This window comes from Eucalyptus grandis, chromosome 2 (assembly GCF_016545825.1).
Source record: "Eucalyptus grandis isolate ANBG69807.140 chromosome 2, ASM1654582v1, whole genome shotgun sequence".
Lineage (NCBI taxonomy): Eukaryota > Viridiplantae > Streptophyta > Magnoliopsida > Myrtales > Myrtaceae > Eucalyptus > Eucalyptus grandis.
The window spans coordinates 46,946,740-46,964,572 of record NC_052613.1 but is presented as its reverse complement, the minus strand read 5'-3'; the positions used below and the strand labels follow the sequence as shown (position 1 = coordinate 46,964,572).

At 39.6% G+C, this 17,833-nt stretch overlaps 2 protein-coding genes, 1 long non-coding RNA gene and 1 pseudogene across 5 annotated transcripts; 1 reads left to right on the top strand and 3 right to left on the bottom strand.

Annotated features, from left to right (window-relative positions):
- The first annotated feature begins 586 nt into the window (after nt 1-586).
- LOC104427692 (MDIS1-interacting receptor like kinase 2) lies at nt 587-1,273 on the top strand. The gene is made up of 2 exons (XM_039305868.1): nt 587-988; nt 1,115-1,273. Exons 1-2 carry the CDS (start codon nt 670-672, stop codon nt 1,138-1,140), a joined length of 345 nt encoding a protein of 114 aa, XP_039161802.1. The 5' UTR covers nt 587-669; the 3' UTR covers nt 1,141-1,273.
- Nucleotides 1,274-9,707: 8,434 nt separating this feature from the next.
- LOC120286371 (auxin-responsive protein IAA32-like) lies at nt 9,708-11,798 on the bottom strand. 2 transcript variants are annotated; one of them, XM_039307872.1, is made up of 4 exons: nt 11,424-11,798; nt 10,518-10,775; nt 10,314-10,422; nt 9,708-10,183 (listed from the first exon to the last, which is right to left on the bottom strand). In XM_039307872.1, the coding sequence occupies exons 1-4, from the start codon at nt 11,572-11,574 to the stop codon at nt 10,045-10,047; spliced, it is 657 nt and encodes a 218-aa protein (XP_039163806.1). In that variant the 5' UTR covers nt 11,575-11,798; the 3' UTR covers nt 9,708-10,044. The 2 variants fall into 2 exon arrangements, with proteins under 2 accessions (XP_039163806.1, XP_039163807.1); XM_039307873.1 differs by having other exon boundaries at nt 10,518-10,772.
- Nucleotides 11,799-11,847: 49 nt separating this feature from the next.
- On the bottom strand, nt 11,848-13,644 carry LOC120290353. The gene is made up of 2 exons (XR_005548273.1): nt 12,470-13,644; nt 11,848-12,385 (listed from the first exon to the last, which is right to left on the bottom strand). It is a non-coding gene; the product is annotated as an uncharacterized LOC120290353 (long non-coding RNA).
- Nucleotides 13,645-14,243: 599 nt separating this feature from the next.
- Nucleotides 14,244-16,736, bottom strand: LOC120285995 (annotated as a pseudogene). The gene is made up of 2 exons (XR_005548607.1): nt 15,687-16,736; nt 14,244-15,326 (listed from the first exon to the last, which is right to left on the bottom strand). The product of XR_005548607.1 is annotated as an uncharacterized LOC120285995 (transcript).
- Nucleotides 16,737-17,833: the final 1,097 nt, after the last annotated feature.

Below are 17,833 nucleotides of genomic sequence, written 5' to 3'. Positions count from 1 at the left end.
CCTGTACTTTGTAATTTTCAATTTCGCCGGCATTCGTGTCAAACATCCCTTAATTTGTTTTTTAATCTTCTTATGTAAATTTGTTTATGCATTTAGAGCATTCAAGTACAATATATATATATATATATATATTTGTCGGTCCTACTTGATTTCTACTCTAACTCTCACTCTCAGACTTTTGCCCTGCCTCTTTACAAGGTGTGAGAGTCGAAACCCACACTTGAAACTAAATCATCCCCACCCAACCTCCCCTAAGAAGGTGGGGATTCGAATCCCTCACCTCTCCCTTCCATGCAAGTTTAATGTTGATCAGAAAGCCTTCTAACCTTCCTAATAAGGAAGAATTGGCAAAAGAGGTAAAAATTATAATCGATCCATCTCAAAGATATGAAATTTATGTTACCTAAATGATGCAAGCATCAAACAAAATCCTTTGAACGCCCCTAAAGCGTAAACTCCCATCCTCAAATTAGTGTTGAAAGCATAGATTCAGTAGAAATTTGTACTTGTTATTGTTACCCCGTGGGAAGCAATGTTGTCAATTTGAAAACAACTTATGATCATGGTTATAAAACCATGAATTCTTCACTTGCAGAGCTGGCTTATTCTTCGATTCCTACCGAAAAGTGCGATGTATATAGCTTTGGAGTTGTCGCATTAGAGACAATCATGGGAAAGCATCCAGGAGATCATCTCTTTCGGGAATGTTCATCATCCACCCAAACTCAATCGCCGATACTGTTGAAGGATGTGTTGGATCAACGTCTCTCACCTTCTGAACTTTGTCTTAGAGATGCGCAAGACATAGTCTCAATCGCCAAGCTAGCATTCATGTGCTTGCAAGCTGATCCGCGGCTTCGACCAACTATGGGACAAGTCTCGCGTGAGCTTCGCGTTCAAGTACCCCTAGAAACACCGCTCTCTACTATCACCTTAGAGCAACTTCGCAATCTCAATGTTAGGAAATTTGGAGCATGCACGGGATTTGGTAAGTTTTGAAGTTACTTTTTCATGTGCTATTGTGTTTGATTTTTAATCATGATGATGATCGGCTTTTAAATACTTTCTTAGTTCTCACTAATCCTAATTGTGTGATTTACGATGTTCACTGCAGAGCTAGCTTCAACGTTACATGAATAGTGCAATGTTTAAGTCTGGAACCGTGGCTCCAAAAATAATTAGGGACGGCTTTCGGGGAGATCTAATTTCATGATTATTTCCAACTTTTTGCAGAGCGATCAGCAAGTGAACTTGCAAAATTCATTAAATTGACATCTCGTGCCTTCTTTCAATCGAGATGTAAACAATATGTAGTTTCTATTACTAGAAGAGACAATGATACCAGTAGCCTGTGCACTTTTTTTTGATATATAGTGTCAGAATTAAACTTTCAATTGGTTTCATCTTACTTTTCATTGATGTGCACTATTGTCCTAAAACATTCGATTGGTCCAATGAGATCCTAATATATTTTGATGCGTTTATTTTCATTCTTTTAGTGATTAATTTAAATGAAATTTGGCATGAACATCTATATAAAAAAGCTAATGTTTGATGGAGAAAATAACATGGATTTCATACTTCTCACTTTGACTTGAAATTTCGAAACTCTAAACAATTGGCTTCAGACTAATTGTGCAATTTGTCCATTCACCCTTTTCCGCTATTTGACATTATTAAAGTCGCTACTTTTAAAACTTTGAAGATGAGCAATAAAGATGAGAACAAAAGTTATTTTTCTTCCTTGCGTACGTTTTCAAAAACGTTAATTAATTTAAAGAAATTCTTTTTTTGGCCAAATAATTTGAAGAACTTATTTAAAATGCCCTTTCTACATATACAATCCCACCACAAATTAATTTATCTGCAATTACTTTGGGGATTAACGATTTCAAGATCATTATGTTCGCTTCACATGAGAAGAGGATAGCTAACGTTTTTTTAGTACTTCGCATAATAGCTCAGCAAAATTAATCCCCCCGAATATCATTGCTCATTGCTGACTATTGGCTCTTGCTAAGGGGATTTGATCTTTTTTTCTTCATAATTGGCACAATGAGCTTATAACCCATATATCAATAAATAGTAAGGACCGGACCGATGAATCTTGCTGCATCAGCCTTTAAAGTTACCATCTTGACAAATAAATTATTTTGCCAGGATGTTATATATACTGAGGAAATTATTATGACAACTAGCAAGTACAAAAACGAAATACATGACATAGTACAACACACTCCGACTTAAACCATTACATCTCATTATAAAAATCAAACCACACCATACAATTTGCGCCCATTGAAGTACAAATACATAAGAATCAGACATAGATAAATGCAATCTCATAAACAAAATTACAGCCTAATAATTAAGAACACCATACTAAGCAGACCGATAAAACACATTTATTTCATCACTAGAATACAAACAAATACACTGTTATAACATTTAGTACATACAAAAAAAAAAACAAAAACAAATACAAATCTCAATTACCTGTTTCAAGAGGGGTGGCGGAACTCCCCTGGGTTGACCATTTCAGCATTTGTGTGACCTGACATGAGAATATTAAATTAGGTTAGTGCAATTGATTGAAGCATAAGAAGATTTCTCGCTTGTTTAAGAACTGGAGGACCCGCGTCGAGATTTGACAAAGCATATTGTGATGTTGCATGAATACGCATGGTATGACTTTTGAATAACGAAGAATCTGTCAAATATACGTCGGCAAGAGGGAGACATGATCTTGTAGAATAGTTTATGGAGCAAGCAAGGAAGATGGAGAGAAGAATGCGCCAACTGTTGAAGCCCTGCTGCAACTTGTTGCCATCTGTTTTCAGAGAAAAAGGAAAGCAACTTCCAATTTCCAATACCAAAATGAAGGTAAAATTACGGATAAGGCACAGGTTCGGTTTTCCATCCTCTGAATTAGACACAATTGACTTTAATGTTCCGTTTATTTTGCGAAATATAACTTTCAAGAAAATATTCTTCAAATTTTTTTCGACGTTCATTTCACAAAAATGAACTAATCGGAAAACAATTTCCATCAATAAAACAAATTCTAAAATAAGAAAAAAAACATTTTCCATATCTTCTTTCACCTAACACATTTGCCTTCTATTTTCTTTTTATTTTTTAAAAACCAAGTTTTAAATTTTTTTATTCTTTAATTATTTTTCTTTCTTTCTTTTTCTTTTTTTCCTTAGGCGGTCACCAGCCACAAGTGAGCTTGAGCCTCACCATTAGGTCGGTAAGGCTCGAGTTTGTTAGATTTCGGTGAGGCCGAGCCTCACTAGCCTGTGACAAGGCGAGGTGAGGCTCAAGCCTTGCCCAAGGATACCAGAACCTCGCCAACCTCTAGTGATTTCGGGGAGGCTCGAGCCTCGCCCAGCTCGCTGAATTTGGCAATGCCTAAGCTCACTCAAAGCCAATCAAGCAAGCTCGGGCCTCCCTAATCAAATCGAGACTTGAGCTCGCCTATGGCCGGTCGCTGTGACCAACAATTGGCTAATAAAGAAGAAGAAAAAGAAATAAATAATTAAAAAAACTATTTAAAAAAATTACTAAAAGATATGTATGGAGGAAAGGATTTTCCTTACTAAATGACATAATATTTTATAGTTCATTTTTATATATCAACTTAACATTAGAAAATATTGTCATTTTCTTGAAAAATAACTTCTTAAAAAATATTTTCAAAAAACACCACATTTTTCGCATAACGCCACATTTATAGGTTGAGATGAATGCGAATCCGTCGAATGTAGTTGGCAAACTTTGACCCATCGCAAACTACAAAAATTCAATTGCCATCATCATTCCATAATGACAATTGCTGGCCACAAAAACAGTCCAACAACGACAGCCGGATCTGGAAGATGAGAAAGGGAACGAAGATTACCTTTTTGAAATCCTAGAAACCCACTTGTAGAAATGACTAAAAGAATTATATTGACAAATCGTCAAAGGAATAAGAATTAAATTGATACACTGAAATTGCCAAAAGATTTAAAACTTAAATAATATAATTGAAAAATTTATGATTCAATTGGCTGCTGAATAATAAGTTTAAAATTTTTTATACAATTTTTCCTGTGAAAGTCTACCAAGAGCTACACTTTGTTTGAGTCATCATGGCTTCGCTATCACTCTATGTCTACTACTTCACAGCCCATTATCTATTATGCAATGGCACCATTGCGCAAGGGCCAGCCACAAAGGTTCCATGGCACCGCCACCGCCCAACAGGCAAGGGTTAATGAACTCTTGCCAACCCCTAATAAGTGTCGAAAGCCCTTGCTTACATCTTGGCAAGGGTATTTTGAACCTTAAGGCTTCAGGGCCCTCTAGGATAAGAAAGCATATTCCAATTAGGTAAGCAAAAGGAATCGCTCAAATCAACTGGTTCTCAATCCTTAAAATGGGGAACAAGTGAATATCAATCTGATTCCCAATTCTAGGTGTGAATCCATGCACTCAAATCACCTAGACCACACCGGTATATCCTAATTATTTTTTGATCTTCTTCCTAAAATAAAAGAGTGAACTAAAACCCTAATCTTTTTACTCTTCTTTCTTCTAAAAGTAAAGGACTAACTTTAGAAACCTGAGCCTCCTCCTCCTCCTCTATTGAATACATGATTCTCTTCCTCTCCATCTCCAGTCTCTCTCAGTCACCTCATCGTAGTCCCTAGCAACCTTGCCAATCACGATCTCACCTCCAGTCGTCCGTTATAGTTGTAGCCTCACCTCCAACCCTCCATCGTGGCCTCACAGCCGCTTCCATCTTAGTTGCCTCAGTCTCTGCTTTTCCTCTATTCCTCCCTTGCAGTCATGGCCTTGCCAGGCACGTCTGACCCTCCCTTGCAGTCACGCCCTCACCTTTAGCCATCATTTTTGTGGTAAGGGAACTATGGGTCTCACTTTCACGGCCTCCTTCAACCGTCATTTTTGGTGTAGTTGTTGAAAGCCAGTTCCAAGATCCACTCAGGAACCACACCAGCCTCATCCAATTTTAGGACCAGGTGGGCCAATTCTCAGTTTCAATGTGGGAATCAGCCCTCACTGATCACCCATAATTAAATACTTTTTTTTACAAGGTCAAGATTGGTAGAATTTAAAGCATGGAAATTGAGCAATGTCGTTGGGAAACTTTCACCCTTTGCCAACTTCAAAATTCAATAGCCATCATCCATCAATAACGACAATCGCTGGCCCAAAAAGATTCAACGGCGGCGAAACGAGAGAAGGAAACAAACATTCTCTTTTTGAAATCCTAGAGATCTCTTCGTAGAACTAGCTGGCGTCCAAAATTTATGCCAGCAAGGTCGTTCGACAGATTATACATCGGCGTACAATTATACGAAGGTTTCCACGTACACGGAAGCATTTGACTCTGACAAGAGATACGGCAACATGTATCATCTCGATGAACGAGATAGATACAAGTACAACAAACAATGTAAAAGCTTCCAAATGTTTCAACTCTTCACGGCCACCACACCCATGGAGGTACCGCAGCCACGAAATAGACGGGTCTAAGAAATAATATCGCCCTCAGCCTACCACCAACAATAATATCGTCCTCTATGGTCGGAGCTTACTGGTGCTCAATGACTTTGTAACGGGCCAAGCTCTTTTTGTTGTCACGCTATATATGTACTAGTCCAACAGCCGAGATGAAGGTAGTGTAGGATCAAAGATATGTCTTATGCCTGATGTTATCAATAAGGATATGGATACAGTTATAATATATATTATGGATCAGCATAACTGAAATCTTGAAACTAATTGTGAAAGTGTAATTAGGTTCTAAAATTTTCAAAAGTGCAATGAGTCCGAAAACTTGTCGAATCAATGCAATCAATTTCTTCTATCAGTTTTGTCTAATTTAGCTAACAAAAATACTAACTTTGCATTGTCTCTTTATTAGTTGAATACATACAGCACTTAGCACCACATCAGTGAAAGGTTTGAAAAGTAAAAGGAAAACGAAAACATTAACTAACAAAAGAATGGAAGAAAAAAGGATTAAAAAAAAAAGGATAGAGATTCTTGGATTGGATTGGTGGGACGATGGCATTACCCCTACTTCACTAGCAAGGGTTGTAAGGCTTTCCTAAATTTAGGGAAAAATGTTAGAAAAATTATAAACTTATTGCATTTGTGTCAATTTAATTATAAACATTTTATTTGTGCTAATTTAGTTATAACCATTTTAATTTAATGTTAGTTCAGTACTTCCAACTAATTTTGATTGGATTTTGCTGGTGTGGACATCGATTGACTTACATGGTATGGTCGGCGCTAACATAGAAAACTTTTAATAAAATTTAAATATTTTTTCAATTTTTTTATTTTTATTTATTTTTTCCTTTTCCTTTTTTTTTTCTTCTTCCCTTTCTTCTTCCTCTAGCTAGTCACTAATCAATGACCAACCTCTACTAAGAGTTGTTGGCCACTGGCGAGGCTCGCTATCACCAACAATAACAAGGGCGAGGCTTGCCCAAGCCAACGAGGCTCACTCGCCAGCAATAATGAGGGTGAGCCTTGCCAGCCCAACCGGGCGAACCTCGCCAACCCAATGAGAGAAGGAAAACATATTAAAAAATTCAAAAAAATTAAAATATTATTAAAAGTCGTTTGCATTAGCGCCAATCATACTACGTAAACCGACCAACATCCACATCGCAATATTTAGCCAAAATTAACCCAAATGAATAAAGTGGCACTAAGACAAAAGATTTATGACTGAATTAACACTATTAAAAAATTTATAACTAAATTGACATTAATGCAATAAATTTTAAAAAAAAATTGATACTTTTCCTTCAAATATAAGTGAGAGTTAATAGCCCCTCGCCCGTCGCATGGTGATGGCGCCACCAAGAGCCTTTCATGGTCGGCTTTTGCGCAGTGGTGGTGCCACCGTTGCACTTAGGCAAGGAGCTTCCTGACACTCGGTAAGGATCTTCAAGCCATAACCCCTTTAAGGTGAATTTCTTTTATGCTTTTCGGTCCTTTTTTTCCTATTTAATCTGATTTTATTAAAATATAGTAAGAAAACAACGTCATTTTGATGATTGTTGCACTCGTAAATCAACATAATAGCAACTTCAGAAAGAAAAAGTGATGGAAAAAGAGAAGTTGGTATTTCCCAATACTAAAATTGAATGGTGTTAATCAGAGATATTTGATTGCGCAAACGAGATAACTTTTAAGACTTGATTTCATCAATTATAAAATCTAAGGATTCAATTTCATTTTCGTAACAAATTTAAGGACTTCAATTGCACTTATTCCTAAACATTACGAGTTTAACTATTGTAGTCATGTAATTGGACAGGTGAGGGTGGAGGATCTTGTTCATATATGAATATGATGTTCTATTTATTTAGTTAGTATTGTTGCTGGATGACCAAGAATCCGCATGAGCAGACCTTTTCAACCGATAGAGCATGATCGGTCCAATTGACATAACATTGTCTTAGTGTGCATGACTGACATGAACATTGTCTTCTCCGTCATGATATGTACAGATGAGCAACGCTGTCATGGAATCCACTCATCGAGGGAACTAGTGTAATTGCTAAGAAGCTGAACAAAAGCAGCGCGTGCATCAATCCCAATTAGAAGAGAAAGAGCAAGGGGTGACTACTGTAGCCCGACTCTCGCAATACCTCTAATTTTTGGTGAAGAAGAAATGAATAAACTTTTGAGGATGAGGAGAAAAAGGAAATGCTATAGTTAACTTTGGAAACGGATGATTTGGAAAATATATTACTCGAGGCATAATGGAGAAACTGTCATGCTTTGTTCTTTCAGCTCTTTTGTTGGACTTACAAGGACGATCCCAGAACAAACAATCCAACTCCGCTTGTAGATGGAAAGATCAGAAGTAGCGGTGATCATGTGCAAAGGTTCAGTTGGCAGAAAGAGCGAAATAAGTATGTCCGAACAAGTAACTTTCTTTTTGGGCCCTCAAAAGTTTGATCCTCCTAATTTAGATCTAAATCATACAGAAAAATTCAACTTCTTTCTAATCACGGGCAAGTTTCTGGACAGGACTTTTTGCCAACTATTAGGCCTGGCCCGTTTTAGGCCCGCCTAGTAATCAAGTATACGTGAGTTTGTCTCCTCTACTTTTTTCTTTTGTTTTTGGTCGGGAAGTTTGTCTCCTGTACTTAGATTCACGAGAGAGAGATCCATGGAAAGTAACTAATGAGCAATTGAGGGTTGCAACTTGCCGAAGCCACATGCCACAAAAGTAGTAATCTTATCTAGAAGGTTTTCAAGGCCTGGGTTTGTTGTCTGTGTAGATAACCGACGAGATTGTATCTTTTCAAAAGCACTTCAACATAATCGTGACATTATAACGATTTTCGCACTTATATTTGAACATAAATATGAGAATTCATCTCATAATCGTGTTCAAAGGTTAATTTAGGAACCAATCATGTCATTAAATCAAAGATAATAGTACAAAGACCTCTTCTAAATTTACCTAATAGCATTTTCTGCCTTGAATCTTTTTATGGTCTTTTCAACATAACATACTATTTAGAGATGAGTATGGTCCAAGTTGGGTCAGTTCAGCACCTAAATTAAAGACCAACCCATATAGTATTAATCATTAATTTTTGAGATTAAGGACCAATTCTATTGAGTTTAGGATTGAGGATCAGACCAACCCTCTAAGCTGATCCGATCTGATTTCAGGATCAACTCAAGACCAACCAATAAATATTTTATTTCATTTTTTGTATTCTCTAAAAAAACAAATCTACTATTTGAAATCATATATACACCAGTACATATCCAACATAAATTTTAATTAACCTAACAATATAATTTTATAGAGCCCAACTAGCACTGTTTCATAAATTTCTATTTGAAAGGAAAGAAAAAGTAAAGTGAAAAACATGAAAGGCCAAAAGTAGCATGAGCTTTAAGCCATGCACCTTCATCTAATACTTCGCTTGACAATTCTACGGTTTAGAGAGAATTTCGAAGCAAAACTTCAAAAAAAAATTTGTCATAGTGGAGCAAGAAAGTTTGAGGAATATAATTATCTACGCATTGTTTTTTTCTTTCAATTAGAGTAGCGAACCCCAACCCAATATCCTCTTAATCACTAGAAGAAATCTACCATTACTAAGAAACTACTACTTCTCAAGTATAAAATTTTATACCAAATGCACACCATTAGCACTTGACAAAAAAAAAATTGCGAAAATAATACTTAAGATAGAAATAAACATCCAAGTTCCGGCATTAATGAATGACACTAATGATTTGAAACAATCGTTGAGAAGGGTTCTTTTCGAGTTGACATAGTGTTGATTGACCTTTTACATCCTATGATTTTCAAAGTAATAGGGCAAGTCAGGCAAGGGGTGAGTGGTGAGCAATGTGCGAGAGTGGGGCGAGCAACAAACGAGGTGCTGTAGCAAGGCAAGTGGCAAGCGAGCGATGAGCGAAAGTGGGGTGAGAGGCAAGCGAACGATGAGTGGGAGTGGGGGAGCCGTGAGCAATGAGCGAGAGCGGGCGAGCATCGAGTGTTGCTCACGAAGAGTTTTTCTAAATTTCTAATTAGGGCTTTATTCTTTCGGATTTACTTGGCAAAGATAGAAGAGAACAAAGAGGATAGAACAAGGAGGAGGAGGACTCGTTAACGCGTTAAGTTAGGGTTATAGACTTTAGAATAGATAAAAGAATAATATACATAACTTATTAAATATATAATATCTATAGTGTTGGTCCAAATTGGACTAATCATAAACTCTTAGGACCGATGATCAACCGACATAGTGCAAAGTTCAAGGTATCAGGACAAGAACCGATCCAGTCCCCCTAGGAGCTAAACTAGGACCGACAAGGTTGGGCCGAGCCAAGGCAATCCTGGACCGATGCTCATCCCTAATACTATTCTATGGGAAGAAAGTCTATCAGGTAAAATCAGCAAACCTTTATGAGACATGAAACAGTAATTTGAAAGGTCTACATGATACACCTTTAATTTTGAGGAACACGAACTTCATTTTACATCTCGGTCGAATCATTGCTCTCGAAACCCCAGTTAAGTTGGTTGTTCGTCGGCTGATGCCTTTCCAGGATCATTGGAAGAAATGCTTCGCTCTTTCTCGTGATCCGCATGCGCTTAACGCGTCCGATGAACTCCCTGTTACATCAATCGACAAAGATGTTAGAACGTTCGATGCATATTTCCAGCAATTTCCAACAACTGGAGAACTATAACAGAGAGTAAGAGCTGAGAAGAGTGTATCAGCGCACGAGACAAGATGACTCACATCCATGGAACATCACCCACAGTACTCCAATTCTCTTCCCTATCCTTATAGTGCAAGGTGTACTCGGACTCAGGCTCGGACAATCTCAACCCATATGCGCACTGTCCACCTGAAACAGAAGATCAAATACTCTGATTATTCGATGAGATCGCGTGGAAGCAACAAAAATTTGGGAAGCTCCGAGAAAGTTTCGTTGTGGCCAACCAAACATGTCTTCCAATTGAAGTGCCAAACTGCAGTAACTGCTGTGATCAAGCATGCACAGTTTTCTACCGACGACTAATCCATCCATGGTGACTTTGACATATATCGATCGCTCTTCGCTCTGAACCCCCTCTGCCTCCTCATCATAGTAGGCGTCCTGGAGAATTTTCGAGCATGGGTTTTTCGAGTTTGAGTATTGCAACTGGTTCAATTGCTGCCAATCAAATAGCTCGCCGCACCCATGTGTGGTCATTGCTGCTGAGCAGGAAGATTTGGGTTTATCATTTCTCTTCTCACTCACTGATGGCAAAACGAGAGTAATACAGAGCCAGAACGCCTGAACTCGATTTAGTTTTGAAAAGGTCACCATATATGACCATAAGCACGTGAAAATGGGTTCAGGACGATGTGTCGGCTCAATCCAGGCCAACATCTAAGCCCTGTTTGATAATATGGAGATTCTAAGTGCGAATCTGCTTGGATCTCCCCGAGTTGGAGATTCATGCCAGTTTTCTTTTGCTTAAGATAATGTACCAGAAAGTGAACTAAATCAATGCATCGTTATCCATTATATCCTACTACTTAACACGAGGAAAAACGGTAGCAACTACAACCATCTCAGAATTCATTTTCTCAGTTAAAGATTAACCTATACATGATGCAGATTCTGATGATTGCATTGCATTGCATTAATATTGTAATTAAATCTTCTACGTTATCTTCTCCTTTTCTCATCTTCGTCAGTAACATCACTAAAGTCCTGGACGGCTTCTTCCTATGTGGGCTAGAACCTCAACGGCACAACGCGTTAATACAACACCAGAATTTCTGGGTTAGATTATGAGAAAACTAATGATCAGAGAAAAGCATAAAAATACAGAAAGCGATTAACAAGCTTAAACATACAATCGCCAGATGGATCATCGCATGAATCAGACTGCAGAGTTCTCAGGCTAAGACCCAGATCGATCATTCGGCTACCCTTCTTGTCTTGATAATACATCGAGTGAGAACTTGAGGGGTTGAAAACAAAACCAGCAGGTGCATTTCGATCCATGATTTGTGTACTAACAAGAACTGCTCACGTTACGGGGCATCGGTATCAAATCCTATTTATATTGTCCAGCACTGCTCCTGGGAGTAATATGGCCACAAATGATGCAGGAACTGTAAAGTGGAGCTTAGGGACACATGGAAGACAAGAAAAAGTTGACCCATGACATATTATTGAATGGTGTTTTGTCTTCTCCCGCTCCTCCCAAGTTACGTGCCAAAAAAGCAAGAGAGAGGAAGAAAAAGCCAAGAAAAACAGGGGATGGCCAAAGTGATCTTAAGTAGAAGTCGGTTCGGATACTGTAACCTCTTATTGGGACAACCACTCAATTCTTTTCAGCTTGAAATTGAATTGCTAGTGAGGAAACAGAAACTGGCTCTTCAGGATAGAGGGACTCGAATTAATTGACATAATATGTCGCATCCAAGTAGGTGCTTTCCACTTCGTTCTTTTATCGGAGGAGAATACCCATCAAGCGTCCGGAAAGAATAGACCAATCGAATTATGCTATGGCAGATTGCTCTTGCTCGAGCCTGGAAAGATCGTGTTGCAAACCTTAAAACTTCTGTTCTGGCCGAAGGGAAAGCCCAAGGCACCTGTACATAAGAGCTCAACAAATCCGACGACGAGCGACAACAACTGCGTGTTGTTTCTGGCATTCGTATAATAAGTATTGTGCAAACAATTCACAGGTTTTCTGAGTTCTCCCGCGAGTTAAAGACAGCGACGATATAATTTTGTTAAGGGCGTGTTCACCAGATTTCACCGTTTAAAGTCATCGCTCGGAGACAGCAAAACCCAGTCCCATTTCTGCCTGCCCATCGAGAAGAGACGTCTTCTGAATGACCATGAAGAGCCACAAAAAGGTCTAAAACTGAACAAGATAAAAGATTTTCACGTCTCTGCTCGAACGCTCCACCCAAATTCGCGAAACCAATTTCAGGTCAAGTTTTAGCCAGTACAGGAGTTCCGCTCCAACAGTCCAAGTTCATGGCCATACCATGTATCCCTCGGACTTTATACTGTAAATAGTCACCTATGGTTCCATACTCTTGGTCCGCTGTTTATTCTACAAAAAATTGGAAACTCTGAGGCAAAGTAACTTTTACAATGAAGATGTGTTACATCCATCATTTGATCCAGCAGATGCCATGGATCCAATGAACTGTAGATCCAGAATCTATCATTGATATGATCCAATTAACCTCAGATTGCCAAAGAATATTGTGCTATGTTAAACATACCATCAGCACTCATTAAAACTTGGATCTGATCTTTCAAAGAAACAAAACAACTTCTCGTTTTGCTCAGAGAAGATGATATAAAGTTAAGAACATTCAGAAGAACCACCCATATACACAAAAAGCATTTGAAGTTGATTGTTCAGACTAATGCAGTGATGATAGCATGAAGCGATATTAGATTAACCATCTGAAATTTGTAAACCACCCGAAAATCCAATGGCACATAAAAATTATCAGTCTAATGCAAGAGAGGATACGAGGTCACTTAAGAATCAGAGAAAAGGTAAAAATACTTTCTTACATGGTGTCATGCACTGACAAGTGACAAACAAACATTATTCTACGAGTACATGACGAGCTAACCAGAGTAGAAACCTTAGCATACCAAAATCTATATGTGTAGACAGATGTCTCTCCACACACACCAACTAATAATCGAACAACTGTCATTTGGCCATGAAGAAACTTGTTATTTCTTACTTTGCATTAAAATTACAGTCAGCATAAAAGTTGTTGTGTTTGAAAGAGACTATTATATATTAAGGCATCCTTTTGAATGGAGAAATCAAGAGTAAACATACCCTTAACTGAGTCATCAATCTATAAGTAACAATAAAATTTCAGTGAAATCAATTATGGCTTTTAAATAGTTGCATTATTTCCTTTCAGCACAATCGCAACCATCTGGCCACAAAAAAGTGCAATTGCAGATAGGAATGGATAATGTCAACAATGACAATCATATTCTGTTCATGACATGACAAAGGACAAATGAAGGCAGGGCTCACAAACCACAAGCCTTTATCTGGAAAAAAATTGACAATACCCAGTTCGTGAAAAGAGAACATGCCACCCCTGGCAGAAGATAATCAATCACTGCCTATTGATCATAGAGCTGATGACTTCTACCCAGAAGAGAAAAAAAAAAAAAAAAAGAGAGAAACACACACTAACTTTGTGCTGCATTATATGTAGAAAAATGAACATCAATTGACAATCTGCAAGATGCTTATGAATCGATTATTAGTTTTTAAAAACATTAACAAACAGTATACCAACATTGCCTGCTCAGGTCAACAAAACAAATTTCTTCCATCTTTCTCTGTTACTGTCTGCAACCAAATGAAGTTATTTCCTAAGGCTTGGCTCTTGTTCCAAGCTTCACAGCCCTTAAAAGAGTTGATGTCAACAGACTGTTATATCTATCTCCAGCCAAGACTAAAGAGTGAATTACATCTTTGATTAAGAGGGAGGAGAAGATGGAGACAACTTGCCAGCTAAAAGAGGCCAATGCGAAAACACCAAGATCATGGGGATGATGTATATGCATTGTGCTATAAGAGATGAAATTATCGAATCACGGTTATAATCTCATGGTACTTTAATGCTAAGTTATCTTAATTCAAAGGATATCCACAAGAACCATTATAATTTTCAAGCATTAAGACTATAATATTGAGATAGACAACATGCACACATAGATTGAAAAATACTGTACAGATGCGATGACTATACATATAAACTGTAAACCCCCCATAGTACAACTCAAGTTTAGCAGTTTGCACAATATGCTCTTCGACCAACTTCATCACTCATGATGATATCAGACTATAAGACATACAAAGGACACAGAAGAATTCATCTCCTCATTACCAATATCAAAAATATATAAAAGACGACAAAGGAGCAGAGAGTAGGGCAGATCATTTAAGAATACACAACAAACCCATTCCACCAAGGCAAGTGGACTAGAATGGCTTTGACACTTGCATCTGCTGCCTGATCTGGTCACTAGCGTGCTGAGTCGAACCTTCTGAAAACATCAAGTTATTGGATCCCACGGTTGGCTGATAATGAGAATACATCATCGGTACCATGGGTTGACCACCGTACTTCCACGCAGTGGTGGGATCCGCATATTCAGAACCATAAGTGGCTGGAGCCACAAATGACCGAGATTGATGATGAACTTGAGAGTAACCAGCAAACTGTTGGTGAGGTTTAGCAACTGAAGAATCTCTTACAAGGTTATGAGGCATTTGTGGTTGGCTAGAAGGTACAGCTGCAGCAGTGGAAGCTTCACTTATATTAGGTTGCTGCATAGCCACATCATGCCCTGCTCTGACATAGTACACTGGAAACTGCTGATTTGGCTGAGTGTGATAATATTGGCAATTTTGATGTGAAGGAGGATATTGAGAATAATAGGCAGTTAATTGAGCCGCTCCAGTGGATTGAAGGGGAATAAAATTCGAAGCAGCTTGTACAAATTGCTGCTGTGGCAGTGGTGGATGGTGTTCAGGCTGTCGTTGATCAGATTGAGAGGGAAACGAGTGATGGGCATCAGCAATTTGTTGTCTTAAATGAACCTGACTGATCAGATCAGATGTATTGACCTTTTGATCGTCCTGATTAGAAGGGTTCCTTTTGGTTGCAGGAGGCATTTGTGCAATCAACTCTTGATAATTTACAGGATTTGGGAAGAACACCGTGTTTGTCCAATTACTCTCGCTGCAAAGTTAATACAAGCAAGAATTAAGCAAGCAGAAATTCAAGAAACAAACTGAAAGTGCTGCCAATTAAACATGATATAACAAGAGAAGGCTCTACGCTACATCAAAATCTCTAAAGAAATGCAATTATCCGATTTTACCGCTTCTACTTCTACAATATGCAGATTCTATTATATTTCCAAAACAGCAAACGGTTCAAATTCATTGACCTTCTAGTCTAGCTTTTATTCCACATTTTTTCCTACATTTATTAATCATTTTTCTCCAAAATCAAGTAGTAACTAGCAAGCATACAGAGATATTAGCGAAAAGCAGCAAGAACAAACTTAGAAGCAATATTAGGCGATTTTCTCAGTACCTAGATAGCGAATCGGACAAAGGCGAATTTAGTCCACTACTTTGCTGCGACTTCAGAAGTACATTCTGCGGTACCGACTGCAGCTGAGGCTGCTGCATCCCCAACTTCTGAGAATTCACCGGCGTACCGTGGTCCGATCTCTCGTCATCAGAGAAAACGCGGTGCATGCAATCGGCGTAAGTTGCAGGCGTTAGAGGCGCTGAACTTGATACGGAACCATTGTCTTGCTTTGGGCCAACGCCAAATCCAACCCCCATAAGCGCAAACTGCTCCTCAATCCCCAACTTCTCATCCCGCGCCACCTCCGACTCTGATTGGACCCGTATCGGCGGCGAATTAACCACAGAGTGCGACGATGCAGTGGAGGAGGAACCGAAAGACGACGACGTCGCCAGCATCGGCGAATCCGGAACGGATTGCACCTCCTGCGGTTGCTTCGCCGTCTTCTCCAATCCGGACTCACCATCATCAAGCCCTAACAAGCAATTGACCAGAGCAGAATCCGAGAACCCCTTGTTCGGCCCAGCGGCACCGGCGCCATTCAAAGCGTCCACGAACCAGTGCTCCGACGTCCCGGAGGCCTCGAGGAGGCGGCCGATCGACCGCGACGACTCCGGCGCCGCCGACGGCGACGGGAAGAGGAAGAGCCTGGTGCGGGGGTGCTTGAGGGAGGAGCTCACCGACTCCTCGATCATGTTGTCGAGGTCCTCGTCGGTGGACACGGTGACGAGGGCGTCGAGGTCCTCGTTGGGGAGCTGGTACTTGAGGACGAAGGGGCGGCCGTCGAGCAGCGTCTTGGCGAGGTGGGACGTGAGCGAGGCGAGGGAGGACAGCTGGCGGTCGCCGACGACGACGATCCGGGTGTCGCCGCCGACGTAGCAGAGGGCCTTGTCGTGCGGGCGGGGACGATGTGGCCGCCGTAGCTGCACATGAGCCGCAGCTTCGGCGCGAGCGAGTGCGCCCCGCCGGCCGCCGCCGCAGCCGCCGCCGCCGATGGCGACTCCATCTCGTCGCGCGGCGTTTCCGAGACGCTCAAAAGCGGAGAGAGAGAGAGAGAGAGAGAGAGAGGAGAGGGGGTGGGATGGTCTTATAGCTTCGCCATAGCTGGCTGGGGCTCCTTGCTCTTTTTTCAGGTTCGATTCAAGATTTTCTTTTTCTTTTTCCTTTTCTTTTTGGGTAATTTATTTCCATTTTCCGGCAATTAAAAAATCGGTCCACTATTTTCTGGGCGGTGGGAAAGTAATAAATTATGGGTGGATGCTGAAATAAATAATTTTTATTTTCGTCAGGATAATAGTCTAAATTTAAGTTTTGACTCAGCAGTGGGGTTGGGCACAGTGGAAGAAAAGGGGGCCTTGGCAGTTAAATACAACGGGTGAGGAGAAAACGGTTGGCGGTCAACAGGCTTTCGACGCTTGACAGCTTGTCCCGCTGATTGGCTCCAGTTGGCGCGCTTTTGCCAGGTGTGGCCCACTCTGCGGGGACCACTTCCGTTATTTTGGGGATTTTCTTCCTTTTTCTCTCTCTCTCTCTTTTTTTTTCTCCTTTTTCAGCAAACTTAATTAATTATGATACGGAATTAATTCGACGTGGGATTATGATGATAATTGATGCGCATCCCTTGTATAGAAGTTGCCTGATTATGAAAATAACTAAAAAGAGCTACGGCCAACTAATCCTCATGACATGCCTCTCTATTTCTTATTTTTACTTTTTTTTTTTTTTTTTTTTTTTTTTTTTTGCTGGACCTCTTTAAAGATCGCCACTACCCCAGAATCGAATATCATGATGGAAACTAGACGTTTTTTCTATCAGATTTATTTATGATGCATCGGTGGGCTTTGACATGACCCTTACACAACACATAATTGTATAAGTTGGAGTACGGCATTTGGGATGAGTATGGTTTAGGTTTGACCGATTTAACACCTAGACTAAGGACCAACCCGTATAGTATTGGTCCTCAATTTTTAAGACTGAGGAGAACTCCTATTGAGCATGGGATCGAGGACCAAACTGACTCTATGGATCCGGTCTGGTTTCAGGATTAACTCATGACCAACCAATAAATTTTTATCTCATTTTTTGTATTCCCTGAAAAGATAAACTTACTATTTGAAATTACGTATCCAAGAATGTAGCGTTGA